The sequence below is a fragment of the Mirounga leonina genome, unplaced genomic scaffold (assembly GCF_011800145.1).
Source record: "Mirounga leonina isolate KUSES-001 unplaced genomic scaffold, KU_Mleo_1.0 Mir_173, whole genome shotgun sequence".
In the NCBI taxonomy this organism is placed as follows: Eukaryota; Metazoa; Chordata; class Mammalia; order Carnivora; family Phocidae; genus Mirounga; species Mirounga leonina.
In genome coordinates, this window is record NW_023270447.1 from 12,913,636 (window position 1) to 12,938,789 (window position 25,154).

Below are 25,154 nucleotides of genomic sequence, written 5' to 3' on the forward strand. Positions count from 1 at the left end.
TGGGGCTACTGGCTATCATTATGAGAACTGCTGCAGAAATGAAATGATGATACCCACAGGCTGGGTTTTGGAGAAAGACCTGGATAAAAGTCCTAACTCTGGATTTCACAAACTGTGAGGCAAGCCCTGACATTATCATACACTATTATTAGAATGAAGTAGAAGAGAAAACTGGCAAACACCCTTAGAAGATTTTTATTAACTTCTTAATGATCACCAGGTTCACAAAAATAGGAAATAAAAGATTTCAAACCTAAAACAGAGAAGGAAATTTTGTGCCTTAGTATCTTTATCTTTAAAATGAGAATAACAGGGTGCCTGGGTGGCTCAGTTGGTTAAGCGACTGCCTTCGGCTCAGGTCATGATCCTGGAGTCCCTGGATCAAGTCCCGCATCGGGCTCCCTGCTCGGCAGGGAGCCTGCTTCTCCCTCTGACCCTCCCCCCTCTCATGTGCTCTCTCTCTCTCATTCTCTCTGTCTCAAATAAATAAATAAAATCTTTTAAAAAAAATGTTAAAATGAGAATAACAACAGTACATAGCCCATTGGGTTCTTATAAAGATATAGTGAGTTAATATTTATATCTACCTCATTGAGTGATTATGAAGATTAAATGAGTTAATATTTTTAAAACATATAGAATAGTGCTAGCATACAGTAACTCTTACATAAGTATCTATTCAATAAATTAAACCAAATATAAACATTTTTTTCATTATAGGTATGTATTATTTACGTAAGTTTGAAGAATAGTTATTTAAAAATGTATTTTTTCTAAACATTAACAGCAGTAACTGGGGTATTACCAAAATTCTGGCTGTCTTTTTCATCCAATTTCAAATTAATCTATTTCCAAGCAAACCAATAGCAAAGATAAAGAACCCAACCATTTTTCTCACTGGAAGAGGAAATGGGAGAGACACCAGGAAAGTCAATCAGCATTGCATTCCAATGTGATAATTGCTTTGATAAAGGAACCCACAGGGTGTTTTGGGAGAATAGAATGGCAAGAACCAGGGAGCTCCATGAGAGACACCTGAACTGAATTCTGAAGCAAGCTTGAAGTGTTTTCTGAGGCAGGGAAAGAATATACTGGAGTGCATGGAAGGTGAAAAATGACTTTATGTGCTCACAGAACTACAGAGTTCTAGAGTGGGGCAAGTGTTGCAGATGGAACTGTAGGAATAAAGCAGGCAGGAGCCAATGCTTAAAGATCATTTTGTGAAAAACTCTTGTCTAAGCAGGAAGATGTCGTGATCTTTTTTAAAAAAATTGTGGAAAATGCATTTTTCTTTTACAAAGGGTAATCAGCATAGGGTTTGATTAGGAATGAATATTTAAATTTAATTTAAATGTATGCAGGGGCGTGTTTTACTTTTTGAAAAGGGGGAAGTGGCATCATTTTTATGGAGGAAAACTTTTAGATAAATTTGTGTCGGTTCCACACATGAAACTGAATAGTTCCAACAGGAAGAAAATCCAGATCTGGCTATTGCTCTCCAAATCTCTTCTCCCAGCACCTGAAATATTACAGCCACTCTTGCACTTACAAAGAAGAAAAATAAGTCTAGACAGATCTCTTTTACATGAAGTAATTCCAGTATACTTTTAAGTCACCATCTTCAAGTAAGCTTCAGTAAATCCTTCCCTTCAGCAGCACAAACTTAGAACACAGTGGCTTTTTTTTTTTTAAGATTTTATTTATTTGACAGAGAGAGGCACGGCGAGAGAGGGAACACAAGCAGGGGGAGTGGGAGAGGGAGAAGCAGGCTTCCCGCGGAGCAGGGAGCCTGAAGCAGGACTCCATCCCAGGACCCCGGGATCATGACGTGAGCCAAAGGCAGATGCTCAACGACTGAGCCACCCAGGCGCCCCAACACAGTGGCTTTTTAATAAGTAACTTTGAGTTGAATTATTCCTGCTCTGTTCTAATATCTAGATAGCTAAGATTTGTATAAATTTGTTTATAAATTCTATTATTGGTGAATGATATAATATTATTTTAAGGCCAAATATTTTATTCTACTGTTGTTTTAACAATGTAATGAGTCCCTTCAGCACTGTGCTGTCACTTACCCATTATTTATTTGATGAAACCTGACCCTTTGTTCTGTTCACTTTTGTGAACCATCAGATACTCAGAAGTATTTTCCATTGTTAAAACTCTTATTAAAACTCTTACCTGGATCTTTCATAAGACTTTTGGAGTTTTCAGGGAGAGGAAAGAGAATATGGGAGCATCATGGGTTTGTTTTTGCCTGGTCGATTCAGATGGCCAAAATAAAAAAAATTGAAGTTACATAGGATATTGTGATTTTAGTGCCAGTCAACATCAAAGTATGTTAATTTTTTAATTACATGTTATGCTTGCCCATTGCAAAAAAAATTCAAGTAGTATAACATTGTATGAAGTTAAATCTATCTCAGATCTTAGCCCACTGCCCTTAAGTAGGTTTACATATTTACAGATATTTTTTCATAGTCAACATATCATATAAATCTAGGAATCATATCATAATAAATAACTTATGTGTTGATTAAATTATTGGACTTTGTTTCTCTTTTATATCTTTATTAGAAATCAGATAGAAATCTGTTAGTTTTGCTATTATTGTTATTTTATTCTGAAAATGCCTTCAAATAAGTCATAAAATATATAGTATCTTCAGTTTTGAAATTTACTGGAAAGTTTACTTTTAGAGCATCTATGACTAATATATATTATCTTTTGGTTACCTTCATAGAGGGGCTTCACTGATATTAAAATTTAAGAAGATAATTTGCACAGCATATGGATATGTTATAAAAAATAATGTCTTTTTTCTAAAAAGCCTGGGAAGATCCTCAATATAAATCAAAGAGTTATGACACTAGTGGGGAAATAATCCACATAAAATAAGATTATTGAGTAGCAGGAAAGCTGTAATAAAAACAGTCAGGACTGTCACCCAGTTCCATTTAAGGTTTGTAAAGGATCAAAAGTATATAGAGCATCATCTAACAGCTGTTTGGAATGTGAGAGGAACCACAGTTGTGGTGAGCAACAGTATGCTGGTTTGGAAGAAATATATACAGCTTGTTGTAGTTAAATTAAAAATGGTATGTTTGGACTACAAAATGTATTGAGAGACTTGGGTTTTTGAAAATGGCTACATGCTAACTAAAGTGTAACTGTATTATGGATGTATGTAGTCATATGTATAAAAACTTATTCAAATTAAAGTGACATATAAATATAGGTATTTTATTAATTATAAATTGTTACTTAAGGAAAGACCATATGTGTACATAGACAGTATATTTTGTCAGGGGAAAGTGCTACCCTGCCCTGGAGGATAAGAAATTATTTGTTACCACCTCACCAGATGGCAGCAATTGAAAAGAGGAAGGGAGAGCTTTTGGCTTTCGACTCGGCTCAGAGGCGGAAGGTGCAACTGTCTTTGGTAGTCCTGAACCCAGGTTCATAAATCCCGACACCAGCTGCCTCCACCATGCTGCCTAAATTTGACCCCGGTGAACCATAGGTGCACCAATGGGGAAGTCAGTGCCAGCTCTGCCGTGGCCTTGAAGATTGGCCCCTGGTCTGTCTCCAAAAAACTTTGGTGATGACATTGCCAAGACAACTGGTGATTGGAAGCGTCTGAGGATTACAGTGAAACTGACCATTCTGAACAGACAGGCCCAGATTTTTTTTTTAATTTAAATCCAATTAGCCAACATATAGTACATCATTAGTTTTAGATGTAGCGTTCAATGATTCATCAGTTGCATATAACACTGAGTGTTCATCACATCACATGCCCCCTTAATGCCCAGATTTAAGTGGTACCTTCTGCCTCAGCTCTGATTATCAAAGCCCTCAAGGAACCACCAAGAGACAGAAAGAAGCAGAAAAACATTAAGAACAGTGGAAATACCACTTTTGATGATATTGTCAATGTTGCCCGACAGATGCAGCACCGATCTTTAGCCAGAGAACCATTAAAAAGATCCTGTGGGCTGCAGTGTTGATGGCCGCCATCCTCCATGACATCCTAAATGACATCAGTAGTGGTGCAGTGGAATGCCCAGCTAATTACGAACTACAAAGGAAAAATATTTCAATAAAGGATCATTTGACAACCAAAAAAAGAAAAAAAGAAGAAGAAAGAAAGAAAAAGAAAAGAGGAACTGAGAAATATGCCTAACACAGGCACTGAAAATACGGAAGTACTAGGAGATAATGTGTGGAGCAGGAATGAAGGAAAGCATCATTCATCACATAGATTCTCGTATTTAACAATTTGCATTCCTTAGACACTTGTTCAACTATAAGTTACACCTTTAGTAAGGATATAGGCATTTTCAAACTTTGCAGTATATTGGCTTTTTAAAAAAGATTTTAGGGCGCCTGGGTGGCTCAGTTGGTTAAGCGACTGCCTCCGGCTCGGGTCATGATCCTGGAGTCCCGGGATCGAGTCCCGCGTCGGGCTCCCTGCTCAGCAGGGAGTCTGCCTCTCTCTCTGACCCTCCCCCCTCTCATGCTCTCTATCTCATTCTCTCTCTCAAATAAATAAATAAAATCTTAAAAAAAAAGATTTTATTTATTTATTTGACAGAGGGAGAGAGAAAGCACGAGCAGGGGGAGCTGGAGAAGGAGAAGCAGGCTCCCCACTGAGAAGGAAGCCTGATGCAGGGCTCTATCCCAGGACCCTGGGATTGACCTGAGCCAAAGGCAGGCACTTAACCAACTGAGCTACCTAGATGCCCCAAACTTTTCAGTATATTTTTGTAGTTCACCCTGTCATCTTAGAATTTAACTAATTTTTAGGAGGAGATTATTTTTACCTCACACCGTTAGCATGGAGAAACAACCAGAAGCCCTAAGAAGAAAGGATTCTGTATAAATAGCTTTGGATCACTGATGAGATTGGCATATGCTTTGGGGATTTGATTTCTGAGGACATGTAATGACTTGTAGGAGTTTTCCATAAACATGTATGAGCAAATATGTATGTGCCAACTGCTAGCATAGATATCGAGAACCAAAGATGAATTATAGTCTCTGCCCCAGATGAACCTATAGTCTTTTTTTTTTTTTTTTTGGTTGCATTAGGTGACAGAGTTTCTTTTCCCGTCATCCCTTTCATCCATTCATTCACTCATTCTACTTTATCGGCCACCTGACATGTACGTAGTGCAGTAGTAGCTGCTGTGTGGCATGCAGAGATGCAGCACATACGCTTGCTCTTGAAACTAACTTGCTCTTGATACTAAGTTCTGGTCTACTCATCTACACATGGTAAAATCCTGCTCTTGCTGCAGCTCTAGCATAAGTATCTCTGTGAAAGAAGGCTTCTCTGATTCTCTTGATACTATGTTCTGGTCTAATCTACACATGGTAAAATCCTACTCTTGCTGCAGCCCTAGCATAAGTATCTCTGTGAAAGAAGGCTTCTCTGATTCTCCTGATAGAGAAATAATTTCTCCTTTTGAAAACTCGTAAGAGGAAAATGAAGACTTAATGCATATATTTATGTTTGTCCGATACCCACTTTAATGTATGTAAGTAGCAGTAAAACATTATGCTATGACTCTTAACTGAGTCCTTCCACATTAGAGAAAATACCATATAACTTTCAGAGCATTTTAAGGAGTATAAGAAAGTCTGTTAAGTAACTAAAGAAGTACATACTATTTAGTGTGAATTATAATTTTTTAAAAATTCTCACAATAAACTTCCGAGGTACAAATTATTGTCTCCCTTTGCATATGAGGAAGCTGATGCCCAGAGAATTTTAAGTTGTTTACCTAAAGTCATGAAACCAATAAAGTGAAGTCAGTAATTAAAATCAAGCACCAGAGCCTATTCTCTTAACATGTTCTCTTAACATGTATTCTGTGTTTTCTCAGTTAATACATTTTAAGGCTATGGATTAACAAGCACATTTGAGCATTTAATATTAGTATGTATATAAGTCTAGGGGTGTGTGTGTGTGTGTGTGTGTGTGTATAAATTCAGGCTTATTTATGCTGGCTATATTTAGTATAGCCAGATTTTACAAGGAACCCTATCCTAGGTACCTGGCTTATCACTGTCTCATTACTGCGAGACAGAGAACGCTCTTTATCTTCTTCTTGAATCCAGCCATCTTCCTCAATGTCCTTAAGTATTCTCAATTCCCACCATCTTTAAGATGGATAAAGAGTGGTTTCCTAAGAGAGTGTTGCCAGGAAGACCATCCCTCCAGGACATAAAGCAGAGTTTTTATCAAAGATATTCTCTGGTTTTCTTGATTAAAGTCTACCTCTGTTGTAGCTGCAAGTGACAGGGATCAAATTATATCACAGGTTTTAATGCCTAGATGTCTCCTGGGCAGAAAAACATTTCAAAAATATTTTTATGTTTTTTTTTTAATTCATTGACTTTACTGTAACTGTTTCTGTATTATAGATATATATAAACATGAATGTATAATATTATTTCTAATAGTTGCAGTAATTTATTTTTTATTCCATTTCAACAATTCAGTTGTAAGTATGATCTTGCACTCTTAAATTGGTAACAGAGTGAAATTGGAAATGGGGGGCACTCTTCCCTCACTGCTGCAACCTGCATTGATTTCATTCTCCCCTCTAAGTACCAGCATAATTATCATCAGTACTACACATTTGGCAAATAAACCTTGTTTTTTTTACGCACTGCAGAATTGTTGTTTAGTATTGTTATTTAAATCTTACCTTATTATTTAGTATTTCTGTTTCTGATATCTGAGAAGCCCCAGCGGATTCCGAAAGCCTTCAGGATTGACCCTACTTCCTTTAGTTAGACTCGTTTCTCTTTTCAGACCTACTTAGTTTTATCTTCTGCATGTACGAAGGGTGTGTTTATTTTCTTTCAGTGAATCTTCCTGCAGTTATTAAGGTACACATCCTTTTTGTTCCACCTGTGCACAACAAAAACTTATTTTCAAGTCACATCTTTATCACATCTTCTCTTGTAAGAAAGAGAAAAATCTAAGTTTAAGAGCAGCATCCTCAGGTATCACGATGATACTCTCTTTATGTAGTAAAATAAGACAGTATGTTTAAAAATGTTCCGAAGGTGATAGGCACGAAGTTTTTATGGAAATATTTTATTTGCTCACAGGACAAGATGTACATGAGTTTGTGGCTTCTTATACTGTTGAGGTTTTTATAGCATACTTAATTTTTTTAAATCAAAACATGTTTAAAAACTATCTAATAACAACTGTCTATTCCAAAGTTATTTAAAATGTAATAAAATTAGCGTCCTAATTTTAGGAATTAGTGCCTCAATGACTACTAAGATTGTATAAGCCTTTGAAATCATATGATACCGTAAAACCCTCATATTTTCATCTTGACTTGAGAAGCTTCTTGAGGAGACCTTTTACTTTTTTTTCTTAAACTAAAATGGGACTCCAGGAGAGAGGATACTGTAGCCTTTTCCTAGCTGTGACTTCTAAACTGCTTTTTTCTCAGTCTTCAAATTATTCTGGCAAGGAGGCAGTGATGTTGGGAAGAGATAAAGTCGGTAGAACATCACCTTTTAAATGCTCACCTGTCTTCATACGTGAATGGGATAGTCCTGGGTGTAAGATGGTAAATGTGTTCTAGTAGTTTCCTCGGCTGCCTTGGCCACTGGTCTTATTATGCTTCTGGGAGATTTCTGGAGCCTCAATACTCTCATGTATGAAGTGGAGGTAAAAGCAATCTTACTAATTTTTAAGAACCAGTTATATATGAAGATCAAAAGTGAGTATCAAAATTTAACCTAAGTCCTTCCATTCAATTCAAAGTATGCAAAAAGTGTAAAAGATACTTTTTTTAACCATTAATATCTGAGAAAACCAATAATTCTCAGATACAGACTACAGAAATATTGTAGAAAAGTTTTTAACTATGTTTTATTCCCAGACTCATGACCATGATCATCCAGCAAGATATTTTGAGTGTCAATTATATGAATTGTGTACTGTTTTAAATCTTGCTTGTTTTGAATTGTCTGGAAGCACCCACATATGAATGGAAATTTCTTTTTTTTTTTTTAAAGATTTTATTTATTTATTTGAGAGAGAGAATGAGATAGAGAGAACATGAGAAGGGGAGGGTCAGAGGGAGAAGCAGACTCTCAGCTGAGCAGGGAGCCTGATGCGGGACTTGATCCCGGGACTCCAGGATCATGACCTGAGCCAGAGGCAGTCGCTTAACCAACTGAGCCACCCAGGCGCCCAGGTGAATGGAAATTTCTAATAGATAAATAGCTCTATTTAAAAATTATGTTTTGGTGTTAACCTATAAATTCAAATAAATATAAAGTCTTAAAACATGAACATCATTGGTTCAGCATCACCAAGGCAGAATGGTGCACAGCATAAAAAATTCAGTTTACTTTTCACAATGTTGCCATAGTTTCCCAGCCAAGCAGAATGTACAAGCTGGGCCAGGATGCATATTAGGAATATTTAAAATTAGTGCCACATACCCCTGAGCTAGTAACAATCTGTTGTGTAATCAGAGAAACACAATCAGAAAGAATGTAGGAAAGGCTATTAATTGAATATTGAGAGAAGTGGAGAGAATTATTAGAATCTAGGAATTGCTCTTGACTGTTTAATGTATCAGAACATTGAATTAGTCTCATCATGTTTTAAAGATACCAACTGTCTTTCTTGGGTGTTTCTGTTGTGATGGGATCTGGTACAAGGATTGTAAGGTGTGGAACTCAGACTTGTGTTAGACACTTCTAACCGCCCCCCCCCTCTTTCTTTCTTTCTTCCTTTTTTTTTTTTAAGATTTTATTTATTTGAGAGAGAGAGACAGAGATGGAGAGCGCATGAGCAGGGAGGAGAGGGAGACACAGGCTCCCAGCTGAGCAAGGAGTCTTATGCAGGGCTCAATCCCAGCACCCTGGAATCATGACCTGAGCCAAAGGCAGACACTTAACTGACTGAGCCACCCAAGCGCCCCTAACCCATTTACCCTGATTTACACTCCTTCCATTCAATTCTGTGCTGTTTCAGTAGAAATATTGCCAAAGTGGGGTAGGATATTAGTGTATGTATTCACCTATTCTGGTTATTATAGGGTAGGGAAGTCAGATCCTATACCTCTCTGCTACATTTCAGTTAGTTAGACCTTCCAAACAAAGGTACTAAATATGAAAGATCTGAAGCAATACAACATCAATATTAGGAAAATATTTTTTTCTTGTAAATACTAACTTGCCTAATTTTATTACATATAGACTAATACAGATTATATCATAGCCTGATCAGACAGTGCTAACTTGATTGAACCAAAGTCTAGCAAAAAAACAAAGACAATGCAACATGATGTTTTAAGGTTTCCATACAGATTTGTGTGATTTTTTTTAACTGAGGAAGAAATTGTTATTTAAACTCATGGATTGGAAAATTCTTTTAATAAGCATAGGTTACAATTCCAGCTGCTCTGGATGCTTAACAATAGAAGAAGCAGGCATCTGTTTTCAGATGTGTGAAGAATGAAATGCTGTTCATTTCATGACTTACTATAATATTTTCTGGTGTTATGCCATAGAGTAAAACTGTCCAGCCTCACTAGGATTTGGGGAGAGGAATCATGGCTCTCTTTCCTTGGAGAAAGATCTGTATATCTCTAATAGTTTTTGTCCCTTAAGTAGCAGTACTAACGTTTTCATACATTTTTTATGGTCATGTTGAATCATGAAGGATTAATAGTATTAAGGATTCTGTATTTTACTTTTAATGAAATCCATTGTTATGCTCTCTATTAAATGTGGAAATGAAAAAAGTTTATCACTAATAAATCTAAGATGTTTCATTGCTTAAAAAATAATCTTCTTTTAGTATAAATATAATTATTTGGGGATTAAAAGTATTACATAATTGTTTATCTGAATTAACTTTTGGCTCTTACAATGCATTTAAAAATAAACTGCATTATAACAGAGTAACTTTGAAACATAAAAGGGGAATTAAACGAATGAAGATAAAAACAAGTGTAATTTAAATGTTACTTCTAAGGAAAATTTATGTAGAACTGTGGTTTACAATAATTGTTGACATATTCCCCTAAGTACTGTGTCTGTGATTTTTCATGGTATCAATCATTTAAAGCAATTTAGGTAATAACATTCTGACATGCATTTCTGCTATTTTATTTACACCATTTGCCTACATCATTGTAATGCAGTACCTTTCTGATTTGGTACAGTAAATGCACTCTGTAATATCTATTATGGCATGGTCAAAGGATAATTTATTGTCAAATAGAAAAATAGGTCAACACTAATGTCACTTGATGATCAACCCTCCCCCCCCGCCCAAGTTTAATAAAACATCTCACCAGTATGCATTCCAGTGCAGTGGTTGATATTTTATTAGGACTACCTGGCTATAGCAGTAGTGTAATTACTGAGCTGTCAGAGTGATAAGTGGGATTAATGGCAGCCTGATGCACTTTAGTCTGCAGAGCGCTTAGAGAATTGCAAGATGGTATTATTATCAGAGTCTGCCCATTCTGGCATATTCATGGCACCAAAGGAAAAAAAAAAAGAATGCTACAATTCAGGTTTGCATTGCCCTGCCTCATTAACATCTGACATTTCCAACAGCTGTTATTTGTGAACTAGCTCAATAATAAAAAGGGAATTATTTGGCAAAGAGGCTTAATAACCACAACTAAAAATCCTTACATTGTCAGTGCTGTTAAGTGAATCTGTTTGTGTTGAATTTAAGATTTCTCTAGAAGAACAGGGAAATACACTGTGCATTAATTTGGCTCATTCATATCTGCTGACAATATAACTTTATTTTTTAATTGCCTTATTATTCAAGATGGGTGTTAGAAAAAAGAAAAGCAGAAAACTTGTGACTTCATTAGGGATAAGCAGAATCTATATGATATAAATATGATATATATACACATGTACAGAGATAGATACACATATGTATACTTATACATACATATATACACACACACATGCATACACAATGAAAAATAAGTACATTTGTTGCTTTATTACTGTGAATTGCCAAATAGTTTTAAAACTGTTGAAATGACTTTTTTAAATGAATTAGAAGATATTTAAGATGGCATATTATTTGTTAAATTTTTAGCTATTTTATTTTACTACGTCATAGGAGATCCTTTCAAATCACTAATAATGTTCAACATATTTATCCATGTGAAGATAACACATATAATATCACCTCATTTCAACATCATAGACCAAATAGACCATGCATTATGCTTCTGCAATGAATGCTGCTGATTACACTTTCAAGAATTTCTTTTTGACCTAGTGACAGTGTTTTAGGGGAAAAATCATGAGTATGAGAAGATAGGAATTCAACTAAATGATAGATGTGAATCTAACAATGGCATTTAGAGAAATGATAGGGGAGAGGTTTAATGACTACATTTCAGAGAGGACAATTGATTATGAAAAGCCTTCGGTACTCATTGTGTAAAATTTAATTTAGAGAGAAGGCTAAGGGCACAAACCAGAGAAAAGAGATCAGATTTAAAAACAAGATATTAATTAGGTGCTGAGAAATTGGTTCAGACAATGACGAGGACTCTCCTACTCACAAAAGAATGACAAGGAGACCGGTATTGTTTTCTCAAGGAAATGAAGCAAGGTCTTTACACATGGAAGTAGATAGAAAATGAGCTAGCTAGTCACCTTTGTCACTGAGCAGTGTAGGATTCATTCTTAATGAAATTCTTGGAGAATTCTGGTCTTCTGACAAATGTGGCAGTGGTGTATCTTTAAGTTTTAGATCTCCAGCCTAATTCTTCTCTACTCCTGTTCTCACTGTGTGACCGACCAACCTGGATTAGTTTATGTACCTTTTCATGTTTTCCAGGCCTGGGCACATATTGGGTCATTCTCTTGAGTGACCTTGCACTCCAAATCCCATTCTTTTCCACTTCCCTCGTGCCCATTCATTCTGAAATCTTCCCTTTGAGTATTACTCTTTCCAATGAGCTTTCTCTGTTTCTCTCCCTCCAGCACTACTGTTCCTCTTAAATATTCCCTTAGGATTCTCTTTTCACCCAAATTCACATTAACAACTACCATTGCCTTTTATACATGTGAACTTCCTCCAAACTGCAAGGTGCATGAGAGCAGGACCATGGTGGTCTTGTTTATCAGTTTTATATCCTCATATCCCAGGTTCTGCCATGTAACAGGGGCTCATTAGATATTTCTTAAGTGGATAAATAAATAACACACATTAATGTGCAAACTAAGGACCGTTCTAGCCTGTGGTTTCAGTCCTGATGTAGTAATTAAACTTGCTCTATAGAACCAACCATGTATATCAGATCACCTCAAAGCCTCCCCCCAAAAAATACAAATTCCCAGGCCAATAACTCAGACTGAGGAGGGGCTCCTCTTTGGAAACTGTGACATTTATCAAGCTGGTTCTTAAACACACTAAAGTTTGAACCTATCTCTGGCCGGTTCCCCAGGAAGCAGATTTTGAAATGAGATTAGTACACAGGAAGTTTATTAGAAGATCAACATTTGTATAAGAGTGAAGGAATCAGGATTAGACAGATAGCCATAATAAAGGGTGCAGTGGGTCTCTGCAGACTTGTTCCCAAGTCTGGGCAAAGGTACTGGGCCTCAGGCACTTGGGTGGCTCAGATGGTTAAGCGTCTGCCTTCGGCTTAGATCATGATCTCAGGGTCCTGGGATCGAATCCCGCATCGGGCTCCCTGCTCCTTGGGAGCCTGCTTCTCCCTCTGCCTCTCTCTCTCTGTCTCTAATGAATAAATAAATAAAATCTTTAAAAAAAAAAAAAGGTACTGGGCCTCTAACCTCTTCATTGACCTGTAATTGGAAGCAGCCTGCCATTGGAAAGAGGACATGACCTTGGTTAAGCCTGTTCTCTTTGGCTGAGGGCGCAGCAGCAGGGGAATAAATGCTTCGTTCTGGAAGGGGGTGGATCTGGGCTATGCATTGAAGTATGTACTACAAAGCCCAGTTGCCATGTGAATAGTTTGTAGGTTAAAAAACATCAGAAAATTGGAGGGAGGGAGAGATGATGGGAGGGAAAGAAGGAGGGAGAGAGTAAAGGTGGGAGACAAAGTGGGAGGCATGAGGAGAGGAAGAAAGATGTAACGAGTGGTAAAATGAGAGAGACTTTGCTTTTGTGTTCGTATAATAATTGTGGTGTAAAGGCATACAAAACTTTTATGATAAAAGACTGCATTCTCTAAGCATTGTCAGTTTAGTTAGAGGTCAAAACAAGACTGGTTTAGTAAATGAATAAATGATGTATCTTAAATAAGTATAGTCCTCTTAATCTCTAGGAGGAACATGGAAAGGATGGGCAGTTAACCTGAGTGGTGCTATTTTATGCATCTCAGAAGGTGTACAAAAAATGAAACACAGATGCTCTATATTTCCTGCTTTACAAAAGATTTTATACCTAAAAAAATAGCACTATTTTATTTGTCCTTACTAGACACTAACTTTGAATGGGTATCGGGTACAGAATATATAGAATATTATCTCAGTTACTTTATAGTTTGTTTAATCTGGTCATTTTATTCCTTAGGTGCCTGAAATGTGTAGATGCCCCCTGTCAGAAGAGCTGTCCAACCAATCTAGATATCAAATCTTTCATCACAAGTATTGCAAACAAGGTAAATTCACATTTAGCTCTGCAAATGAAAATAACAGCACTTGATCTTGGTATCTACCTAGTATGACCTGTGATTAAAGCATAAAGCTTGTTTTAGTAAATTGGGTGAAGTATTGAAGATATGATTTCTATAGGCATGTAAAAATGTGGTACGTTTTGTTAATTAGTCTCTTCCAAGTTGTGATATAATTTTTAGAAAAATGCATATTCATTGTTTACTGACTTAAAAATTAGTTTTTGTTGAAATTAATGATTTTTTAATCCAAGGCACTCACTGAATAGATTGACTGTAGCTTAAGCTTGCTAAATGCTTAGATAGGAACTGTCATTGATTAACAAAACACATTTCAAATTTGTGAAATATTTTTGTTTCAAGATATGTTTTGGTATTAAGTCTGGCACACTGAGACACATCAAGGAAATGGACTTTTCCCTGTTGCTAAAGTTCAGTTAATTTGTTTAAGATTTGGAATAAATCACAGAGACTAGATAAGAGTTATAACCAAAAAACACCCAAGACCAAAAAATAGACAATGGGCTTTTATGAGCTTTTATATTCCTTTTTGAACAAAAGGAATTTTAATCTTTTTTTTTAAACTGATGTGAGAATAAGCCCAGTTTTTCATTCACTAAGTGAATGCTTGATTGAATAATTAATTAATTGTATCTTTTGTTTGTGAAAGGAGTATTGTGAGCTCTTAGCCAAGTGTCTGATGCTTTGGCAAATGGGCAAAAGCTGAAGGAAGTCTTCCCAAAAGGATGCAGAGAATCCTTCTTTTCACAGTGTTTGACGCTTACGTTCTAAAATGCTGTACAAATCCCATAAGTACTCCTTCAACAACCAGCTTTTTTATAAAGATCATTTCTCAATGTCAATTATTTAAAAAAAATATTTTTAGGAGAAAAATGGTACATTTCTATAGTTTTAGGATTTTGAAAGAATTAATGTTATTACTTAGGTATATGGTATAGTATTAATCTACATGGACATATTCATTAGGATTTTAAGTCTAGGTTAAATATTTAGATTGAACACTTATTGTGAACCCAGGGAAAATTATTTATGAAAGAAAGTATCTGTCTTACAAGGTTGTGGTATAAACGAAATAATTCTTGTATGCGACCAACATAGTCATTATTTAACAAATATTTTGTTGATGTGGAATTATTAATTTCCCTCTACATTAAGTATGGTAAATATTATACAAGGGCTTACTGTTTTTGTAGCTGTTATTATTTACTGAGTAGCTTCTATGTACCAAACACAGTGACTGTATTGGGTTCTTGCTATGACCCTGCCTTTTAAGAGTTCATAATTTATGAGTAAAAACAGATACAAAAAAAAAAAAAAAGAACACCTTAACCATATTGGATATGGCTGGTGCTGCACCATATTGGATGTAGCTGGTGCTGCAATCTGTGCAATCCAGGAAGAGTATTCAGCATGGGCAAAGGCAGCAATGTGAGTGTGTATGTGACAAGTTTGGGCAAATATAATAACTCCAGTGTGGCTAGGGTAGGCCCTAGACTACAGAAAAAAAAAGTGATGGGAAAGAGAGAAAGCAATTAGACTGGGATTCAGTTGTGAAAATATTGTCATTCTATGCTCAATATTTGAGACTTAATCCCATGCATAGTAGAAAATCACCAATGCTTTATATTTGTTTTGTAATTAAGAAGATGAGTTCTAGTTTAGGAAGGGACCTCATTATTAACTTTATATTATCCCAAATGTCTATCATCACAAGACCTTTGTCTTATATGTAAAAATAAATAAATCATGTGAAACTTACATGTGAAATCTTTTTTGTTTAATAATGACTTCATAGAAATGGAATGAAACCAAATGTCTGAAGTTTGAAGGCTGAAGTGTTTTGGCTAAAATTATTTCCAAGGTAGCACTCTTGACTTCAAGCATGAGAAGATATTACAGTTATGATCCATGCTAGCTAAATGTCCCCTAGATATTCCAAAATTCAGTGGTGATATTGTAATTCTAATTAGTGTATACCCCATTCATTCAAGGTCTATACAAATTTATAGGGAAAAAAAAAAGCTAAAGGGAATAATGGTATTCTTTGAGAAGTTTATAAAATGTCTAAGCAAGATCAGAATCATCTCTATTTTAGGAAAACTTTCTGTTTCATTAATTTGTCTGTATTCTTTACTGTCTAATGAAGCGTTCTGCTTAGCTATATATTTAAACGGATTTTGATATGAAGAGAAGATAGTTGGAGACATTTAATTGAAAATGTGATCTTTTGCCAGGCATTTAGGGAACTGTATCGTTAAGTAGTATTTTGTTGAAGAATCACTGAAGTAATCATAAAAGGTCAGAGATTCTTGTTCTTTAAAACCTGCAGCTTTTTAGATATTTACCAGCTGTGTACAATGTAGGCTCTCCCACATTGCTCTGCCATTGGACCTCAACTCAGGAGGGGGATTCTTTCCAGGTTGAGAGGGTAATTGAATTGCCAGACTCAATGAGCCTGTGCCTCTTTGAGAAAAGGATGTCACTTGTATTATATTGTGTTAGGTTTCTGTGATTCAGGGAGTTTAGGCCAATACTTCCATTCTTTATTTTCTTACAAACTGGATTACAGCTCTAGTTTTCAAAGGTACACTCAATTCTATTGTACCTCCTCAGTCAGTTTTTCTCTGTTTCGTACATGCAGGCTGTTGTTTGCCATTGTATCTCCCAATCGGAAGTACACGTTTCAGAGTCATCAAACTGTGACTACTGGGTTATGTTTCTTGATAGCTTTCCTTTGGGAAAAAAACAGTACTTTATATCAGAATGCATGAGGTTGATCTATAAATGTAGTGAAAAAGAATGACTGTTTTTCAAAATGTTCCTTCGTTTCATGATGCTTTATTTTAAGCAATAGAGATACTTTCTCTTTTCAAAAGTTTCTGTCAAATTGTAAAGCATTGATTTTTCCACTGATTTGTATATTATATAGAATCCATGTGCCCAGATTTGTGTGGCTTTTATACCTAGATAACTAAATTTAATTATACACATTAGAGGAAAGCTGACTAAATGACTCAATGTAAAGCTCTTCTTTTTGATAGATGCCCACTGAAAGGATGAGAAGTCAGGGGAGAAACAAAAATGTCACCAGCAGAATTCATTTGATAACCATTGACAACAATATTTTTATTTAAAAGAAGTCATCTTGATATATGTTCATGTGTATATGTGTATGTTTGTACACATATATACACACACATACATATCCCTGATAAAGTGTTACAAAGCAGAAGTGCACTCAATAGATTTACTTCATCCTCCTCTTGGGTTTGTTTTTCAATTACAATGGCTAAGTGGTTTAATACCTTTTTCAAGTAAAATGTTGATCATTTCCAGAATAATTTCCTAAAAACATAGCTCTAATTATATCACTGCTTTATTCAAAAAATGTCAGTGGCTTCCCAATGCCTAGAAACCAATGTCCAAATACATAGCCTATTATGTAAGCCAACTGAGTTTTCTCCCACTATCATGACCGAGAAATAAGGAGATGAAAAAAAAATTAGGAAGCCCACAACTTATTACCCAATAGTATTTGAAAATATGAATATTTTAAATATGCAAAATAAAAAAGGTAGTGGTAAGATTTCTTTTGGTATGCAAGGCTAGTTTCCTCACTTGTTTTGCTAAAGGATAACTATGAGGACCTCTGTTCTTTCTAAGAGGACTGTCAGAAACTTACCTCCCTGCTGCCATAAAATGGTGCTCAAGAGAACACAGCTTTTAAAAACTCTGTTATGCGCTTAGAGGGTAAACATGTAGAGTTGAATATGCCATTTGGCTTAAATAAATAGTTCTGAATTTGTGTGTTAATTTCATTTATAGTTGAGATGCCAATATTTGAGTAATGTGAAAAATGTTTTTTTCTAGGACTGAGTGAATTCAAATTTTTACAGCTTCTTTATAGTATGGGTCTGTGTCATTTAGGGTGTTAATCTGAGTGGGTCTTCTGGTAGCGAGTAAAGTACTGTACTTCAAATTAGCTCATCCCTAAGTCATAAAATACTGTTTTCTGTCTATTAATTTTATCCTTTTAAAACTTGGTAAGATAGTATTGTTATGCTTTATTAGTCAATATTGGATTAGCTTTATTCACATTTTTGCCAATTTTCATTTTTTTTCCCTTTTCTTATCTTTTTTTTTTTCGTTTTGGAGTTGCCATGGGAAAGTGGTTTACTTTTGCTTATACTGATGTTATTGGAAAATTAATAGAAACCTAATTATTGTTCATTTGAGTGTTATGTGTCTTTGGAGGGGAGCTGTTTTAAAGATCTTTTTATCTTTAGTGTTCAACTGAATAGTGATTTATCTAAGTTGTATTTTTTTTTAAGATTTTATTTATTTATTTGAGAGAGTAAATGAGAGAGTACATGAGCAGGTGCAGAGGAAGAAGAAGGCAGAGAAGGAGACTCCGCTGCTGAGCAGGGAGCCTGACGTGGGGCTCGATCTTAGGACCCTGGGATCATGATCTGAGTCAAAGGCAGATGTTTAACCAGACTGAGCCACCCAGGCGCCCCTAAGTTTGGATTTCTTTTTGTTTATCCTGCTTAGTTTTCACTGGAGTTCTTGAATCTGTGCATTGATGACTTTCATCATTTGGGGGAATTTCTCATTGACTCTATCATCTCCTTATGGAGCTCCTATTAGATATATGTTAAACCTTTTTACTTTATTCTCCATGAGTGTTAACTTATCTTTTTTTGTTTTTTGTATTTTTAAAAACTCTGCTAGCTTTTAATTCATTTTCCAAGCCTGTCCTTAAATAATATAAAAATACTCATTTTCATACTCTGGGAGTTCTATTAAAGTTTCTCTCTGTCTGATTGTACTGTTAGTAGTGTCTACTGCTTCCACTGTTTGTGCTTTATTTCTTCATATGTTTATTAATTTATTTATTTACCCACTCTGTTTTTCTTTGAAGCTTTATATGTAGAAATTCTGTGGGGAGTGCAATGAATACATTTTTCCTTACAAGGGATTTATATCTGCTATGTTCTCAGAGGACCTGAAAATGGGATCCAATATTCACCTGGTTTAGCAAATGCCTTTAAGATGATTCCACTTATTTTTCTGTCTTATTGCCTTGTCATTTTCAGTCTTGGACATGACAGCTCATGAATGTATTCATGATGGCTTTTTAAAAATATTTTACCTATAATTTTACCTTTTTAAATCTACTCTTGTAGCAGATAATTATTTCTCAATACATGTGGAAAAGTGCAATAATTATTTAAGATCTAATGGGTAGTCTAGATTGATTGAAACCCAGATTAGCAAATACTGGAATAATAATTGGGAAGCTATATGAAAGAAAGAAACCTTTGAAAAATAAGACAAAAACAGATTTGCCACATCAGATCTTAAACTCACTGTAAAGCTTCTATAATCAACATGTAGTGTTGGTACAGGAATACATATTTTCTGGAGCAGATGAAAGTCTGTAAAAAGAAACAAGTAAATATGAGAATGTAATATGTAATGAAGAGTGCATTTCAATTCAGTGGAAACTGATGGGTTCTTTGAAAAATCAGTCAGGTATAATTTTGAAATTACTTTAAGAACCCCCCATTAGGCCATGTAACATAAATTTTAAATGGACTAACTTTTAAATATTAAAAAAGAATTAAAAATAATTTGGAAGCTATAAATTATCTGAGAACAAATTTTACTACACACATTTTTATATAAAAGCTAACCCAACTTGAAACAAAGTGATTTTTTTTTTAACCATGCATTAACTTATGTTATCAAAGTGTTCCTGGATATTTAAATAATAACCTAAACCAGTATACACATAGGCAGATGTCATAAATGTTACATAAGAGGTATACGCAAACGATTAATAACCTTATTAGAGATGTCTTACTTCCATATTAGCCAGAGATATGTAAATCAAAGGATGGGATACCACTTTTATCTCATCAGATTGTTGAAGTCAAGAAGTTTAATAACCACTTTTCTCTCATCAGATTGTTGAAGTTAAGAAGTTTAATAACCTCCTAAAGCTGGAAGGAAACAATAAGCATCACACAGTAGAAATATGTTTGTAAATTACAAATATATATGCCATTGTGCGAACACTGCTTTATTATGTGCTCTTCCTAGAAAAATAAAAATACCACCATGTAATGATATAGGTACACAATATTTTATTGTAGTAATTGTAGCATCATTTGAAGTAGCCAATACCTGAGACAGCTATAGTGCCCATCATTATGAAAATTGCTTAGTCTGTTTATATTATGTATTATATATTATTTATTATATTTTAATATGTATTATGTTTAATATTTTGTGTTTATGTATAATATGTTTATGTTTATATTATGTGTAATATTTATTTACATTTAATATTTATATTATGGAGTGTTGTGAGACTATTCTTAAAAATATATTATTATTATATTTATTGACCTAGAGGGATATCTCTATTAAGTGAAAAAAAGTAAGTTGCATATTAATATGAATAACATTATCTTTAGAAAAAAATCCAATTTATATATAAGGAAACATGGCATAGAAGGATATAATTTAACTTTAGTTTCCTCAGTTGGTTGAGGTTGAAGGAGGGTGAAGAGAAGTTATTAACATTTTTCTTAGAAATCTCCATATTACTTTACTTCTACAATGAGTATGTATATTTTTAAATAAAAATAATAAGTTAAAGTCACTAGTAACATAATATAATAAAGCGGAGAGGTTAAAGTTTTTATTTTGGTGTAAAGAGTGAAAAATCCAGACTTTCTTCTTTTTCTCTGAATGACAATAATTTCAAATCTGCTGAATAATATAGTTTCCCACTGTCCTAAAATGCCACATTTATCATATATTTAATTTCACCTTTATTTAGGTATATTTTCAACCCTCTATTTGTGCTGCCAGTCTATCTATCGTTGACAGGACCAAGGTGTTTTAATTACTGTACTGGGTAATACCTTATCATTGACTAAAGCCATTTCCCTGATAGTATATTAATTTTCAGAATACCCTAACTTTTGTCTGCATATAACACTAAAATGAAAAAAAGCTCTACAAAATAATTATTGAACAGTGTTCAGACTATAATAAAATATTAATTTAAAATTATTAATGCAAATGTATGCCCATTTCTCCTCATTCATTTGTCAATTGATATAACATTAACTGAATATTCCAGAATTCATTTCTTAATTTTAATATATAACTTCCTAGTGTTGACTCTGGCAAATGATAGGATACTAAATTTACTAGTGTTAAAGGACTGGAATATTATTTTCAAAATGTCCCATCTTGTTTAATGTATTCTGCTGAAAAAGATAAATAGATGTTACATTGTCTATTGAATCATTAATGCTTATGCAAAATCTGTCTTGTTTCTGTTTTGTAATATATATCTTTGGGCCTTTAAAAGGTTACATTTTTACTCTTAATCACAGCTAATACAGTGTGTAATAGTAACGGCTTTTCTTCATATTTGTTTCAAAAGATGAACATTTAGTTCTGGAAAACCTTCTGTAACTCAAAGCACTGTTTAGTCAAATTTATTACAAAATGTAAGTGATACAAAACTAATGTCAGTATAACTAAATGATAAAAGATTTCCATTTTACAACTTAATCCAATTTTATATGAAACAAGTAATACCATATTGTTCGTGGTTGTATGTGTGGACACATTTAAACATATGCCTTTGTTAATATTTTTTAGAACTTAAATTATTTAAAAAATAGAACAGTTACAATCTAGTTTGATATATGTATGTGTAAATTAAACTGGAGTCACAACTTTTTTCTTTAGTGAATCATGACAAAGGAAAATCTGTATAAACACATAAGATACTGGTTAGAATATTTTTGAATATTAATAGGTAAAAATAAATGTAACAGAACCTAGATGAATGGAATTTTAATTTATCTAGCTATCTTATTGTATAGAAAGGATATTCAAAACCCATCAAGGCTAAGTGATTTATCCCAGATCCCATAACTACTTGATAGAATAACTAAATTTTCTTGATTTTTTTTCTAGTGTGCTTTTGTCCACATCAGTCTACATAATCTGTATGAATAATGTATGTATATTATGAGTCATTATTAAAATATAAAGTATATAAAATATAAATGTAAAATATATATGTAAAATAGAAAATACAGGGCATAAAATATAGAGAATATTATATTTATATATACATATAAGCAACATATTTTCTATCATGACAATTTTGTAAGTGCTATTAACATCTTAAATGATAGGTAAAATGTATAACATAGTAGACTTCATCTTTTTAAAATTTTTTTATTTAAATTCAATTAAGTTAACATATACTGTATTACTAGTTTCAGGGGTAGAATTCAGTGATTCATCAGTTGCATATAATACCCAGTGCTCATTATACCAAATGGCCTCCATAATGCCCTTTACCTGATTATCCCATCCCCACCCCCCATCTCCCCTCCAGAAACAGCAAACTTCATCTTAAGGAAATTTGGGTTTAGTTTTCTGAAAACTGGTAAATTGAAAAATGTAGGGAAATTATTATAATCAAAACTAGTTTTACTTTTGAAAGTAGTAATGGGTTTAAATTAATGTACTTGGAATGGAGAGTTTTCTGGTGAATTTATTTGTACCCATTGTACAAATAGTGGCTGATAGCTGGTTTTATGAGCCACAATATAATAATGCAGTATGGTAGACACTGCAGCACCATGTCAATTAAGAAATCTCACATTCTTGTCAGTGAAGAGCAAGCCCTCACAAAATAATCTGACTTTATTCTGTTTGAAAAGAAGAAAACAGGAGTGTTATAGTCTAGTTCTAATAGCATAAATAATGAAATTTTGCCTTTATTACTAATTATCTTATACATATAATTTTTTACAACAGTCACTGGATTTGTTGTTTTAAATCTTGTTCGAGATAAGTTACTTAGTTACTTTTCTTTGTATAGTTTTTGCTTCTTTCTTGCTGTCTTATTGTGCTTCCTAACATGAATTTTCTTTAATAATCTTTAAAATCTTAAACCTTAGGATTAACATTATAAGAAAACCTTTTTTAGCTAGAAAAAGCCTAGGGGGAATGGGGTGCAGACTTAAATTTATTAAGTCTAGTCTATGTTGTATAATGTACTAGGCATGCTATCTGTGTCAAATTAAAAAAAATACTTAGTGTAAATATGATGAGTTAAGAAAGAATTTTGATCTGCATTTTTTTAAATATTTTTTTTTAAGATTTTATTTATTTATCAGAGAGAGAGAGAGAGAGAGACAGAGGCAGGCAGAGGGGGAATTTTTTAAATAAAAAATTTTAAAACGATGAAGTCCCCCTAGGTGGGACTCGATCCCAGGACCCTGGGATCATGACCTGAGCCGAAGCCAGAGGCTTAACCGACTGAGCCACCCAGGTGTCCCTGATCTGCATTTTTTTTTTTAATTTTATTTATTTGTGAGAGAGAGAATGAGAGACAGAGAGCATAAGAGGGAGGAGGGTCAGAGGGAGAAGCAGACTCCCTGCTGAGCAGGGAGCCCGATGTGGGATTTGATCCCGGGACTCCAGGATCATGACCTGAGCCGAAGGCAGTCGCTTAACCAACTGAGCCACCCAGGCGCCCTGATCTGCATTTTTCAAGTGATGAAACTGAGATTAAGAGATACTAAATTTTACCCCAGTATAATATAAGCAGAATTAAATTCAGAAACCTGTGTGCACGCACCTGTGTGCACCTTCACATGTGTTTCCTAGTTTAGCATCTCAAGGTCAGATAAAAAAATTTTATTTTCTACAAGAATAATTCTTTCCTTACACATTCATAGTTCTAAAAATCTAATCATATCGTGCAAAACTTTTCTAAAATTTAGTATGTCTGAGATATGAAGGGAAGGTTTTCAGAGTAAAACCAGGCAAACCTATTCTATACCCCTCTGTCCCCAGAAGAGTGAATACTGGGAGGGCAGGAGTTTTTGTGGGTTCTGTTAATGATAGGTTCCCACTCTCCTTTGCCAGATGTCTGAAGACCATTGGGTTGTTCACTGAGAGATGGTGATAGCTTGACAGTGTGCCCTGTGCTTATACTTTCTGTATGTACTATTAGGGACATTTTCTATTAAATTAATGTACATTAGCACACTCACCGTTAGACAACTAAGTCTAGAAGTATAAGTAATGTTAATTCACCCTTCTCACACTTGCAAACTTACTGAACTTTCCCAAGTATTTTTTAAATGCAGCAGATTGGAGTTTATCTTGGAAGGATGCTTCCATCTGTGAAAACTCTCATTGGAAAAAGCAAGAACACTTTAAAATAAATCCACCAGCTGTTTTGATAATGTTGTGGTGATATGAAAGTCTGAATATGATAGGACTATTGGTTAAATTCGTTATAACATATCAGATGATAACTGGTTTGTGAGTTTTCATGTTTCTTGATAATGACTTAAAAACCATTAAATTGTAGAGAGATGACATTAGTGCAATTTCAAGTTATAACTTTAAAAATAAAAGACAAAGAATAAAAGTTAAGGTTGTCTTAAAATTAACCCACACACAAAGGGCACATGTTATAGCTTCGAACAAGCTTTTAAAAACCCCAATGAGTAATAGAAAATTCAACACCTGCAAAATATGGGTAAGTTAATGGACTAGAGAACATTCAATGCATGTTCTTCTGTGTTGATATAAAAAAAACAAACATATCAAAGATCAATTTGTGTTTTAGATTTTTGCTTAAAGGAGTAAAAGTCCTCATAAAACAAATCTGTGCACAAAAGATCAGATATTTAATTTTTATCCCTCCCAACATAACCCTGTACATTTTTCTTCACACAATAGAAAACTAAAATACTTGTGAATGATTGAATAAACTGAAGAAACCAGGTGAAGTGATTGTGTATTTTCTAGAAGGAGACTACTGGGGTATCTTTAAAGTACCCTTCTAAATTTAAATTTTATAGCCTTTGCTTTTAGAAAGGTTTAAAAGCTTGCAGAATAGGAGTCAAACCTCTTGTTTAGAAGGAGAACTCAAGAAATCTCTCCACTTAATATGAGAGAAAAAAAAATTGATATTGATCTTGATGTTCTTGATGGGAACAGCTGAGGAGGTGTTCCCTTTCTAACAGGTTTCTGAATGTCTTTGACTCTGAATACCCAGCTTCCTACACAGTAGAGTTATCTACCATTTGTTCAAAGTTATTTGTGAGAGGAAGAGAGCAAAGGTGATTTCTGATCATTGCTTGATGTTGGCTCAGACCATTTTCAAAACCATGTTTGTGTATTCTGATACATGCTAATGCATTCCTTTTTTAATGTATCATCATGTCTTCTTCACTTTCCCTGTTTTTTCCACTGTCCTGAGAGTTTCCACAGCTTTTATACAATAATCTTCCTAATTAGTTCTTTAATACTAGCACCTTTTATTAAAAAGCTTCAATTAGATACTAAACCCTTAGATTGGAAGTGAAATTTTTCCATAATTTGTTC

General features: G+C 34.3%; 1 protein-coding gene across 2 annotated transcripts in view; it reads left to right on the plus strand.

The window, feature by feature from the left end:
• DPYD (dihydropyrimidine dehydrogenase) overlaps positions 1-25,154 on the plus strand; it is an 802,992-nt gene that overhangs the window by 168,957 nt on the left and 608,881 nt on the right. For both annotated transcript variants that reach the window (XM_035017962.1, XM_035017963.1), the window contains exon 4: positions 13,583-13,670. In XM_035017962.1, the coding sequence (XP_034873853.1) occupies positions 13,583-13,670 (88 nt within the window). The remainder of the gene's footprint in view (positions 1-13,582; positions 13,671-25,154) is intronic.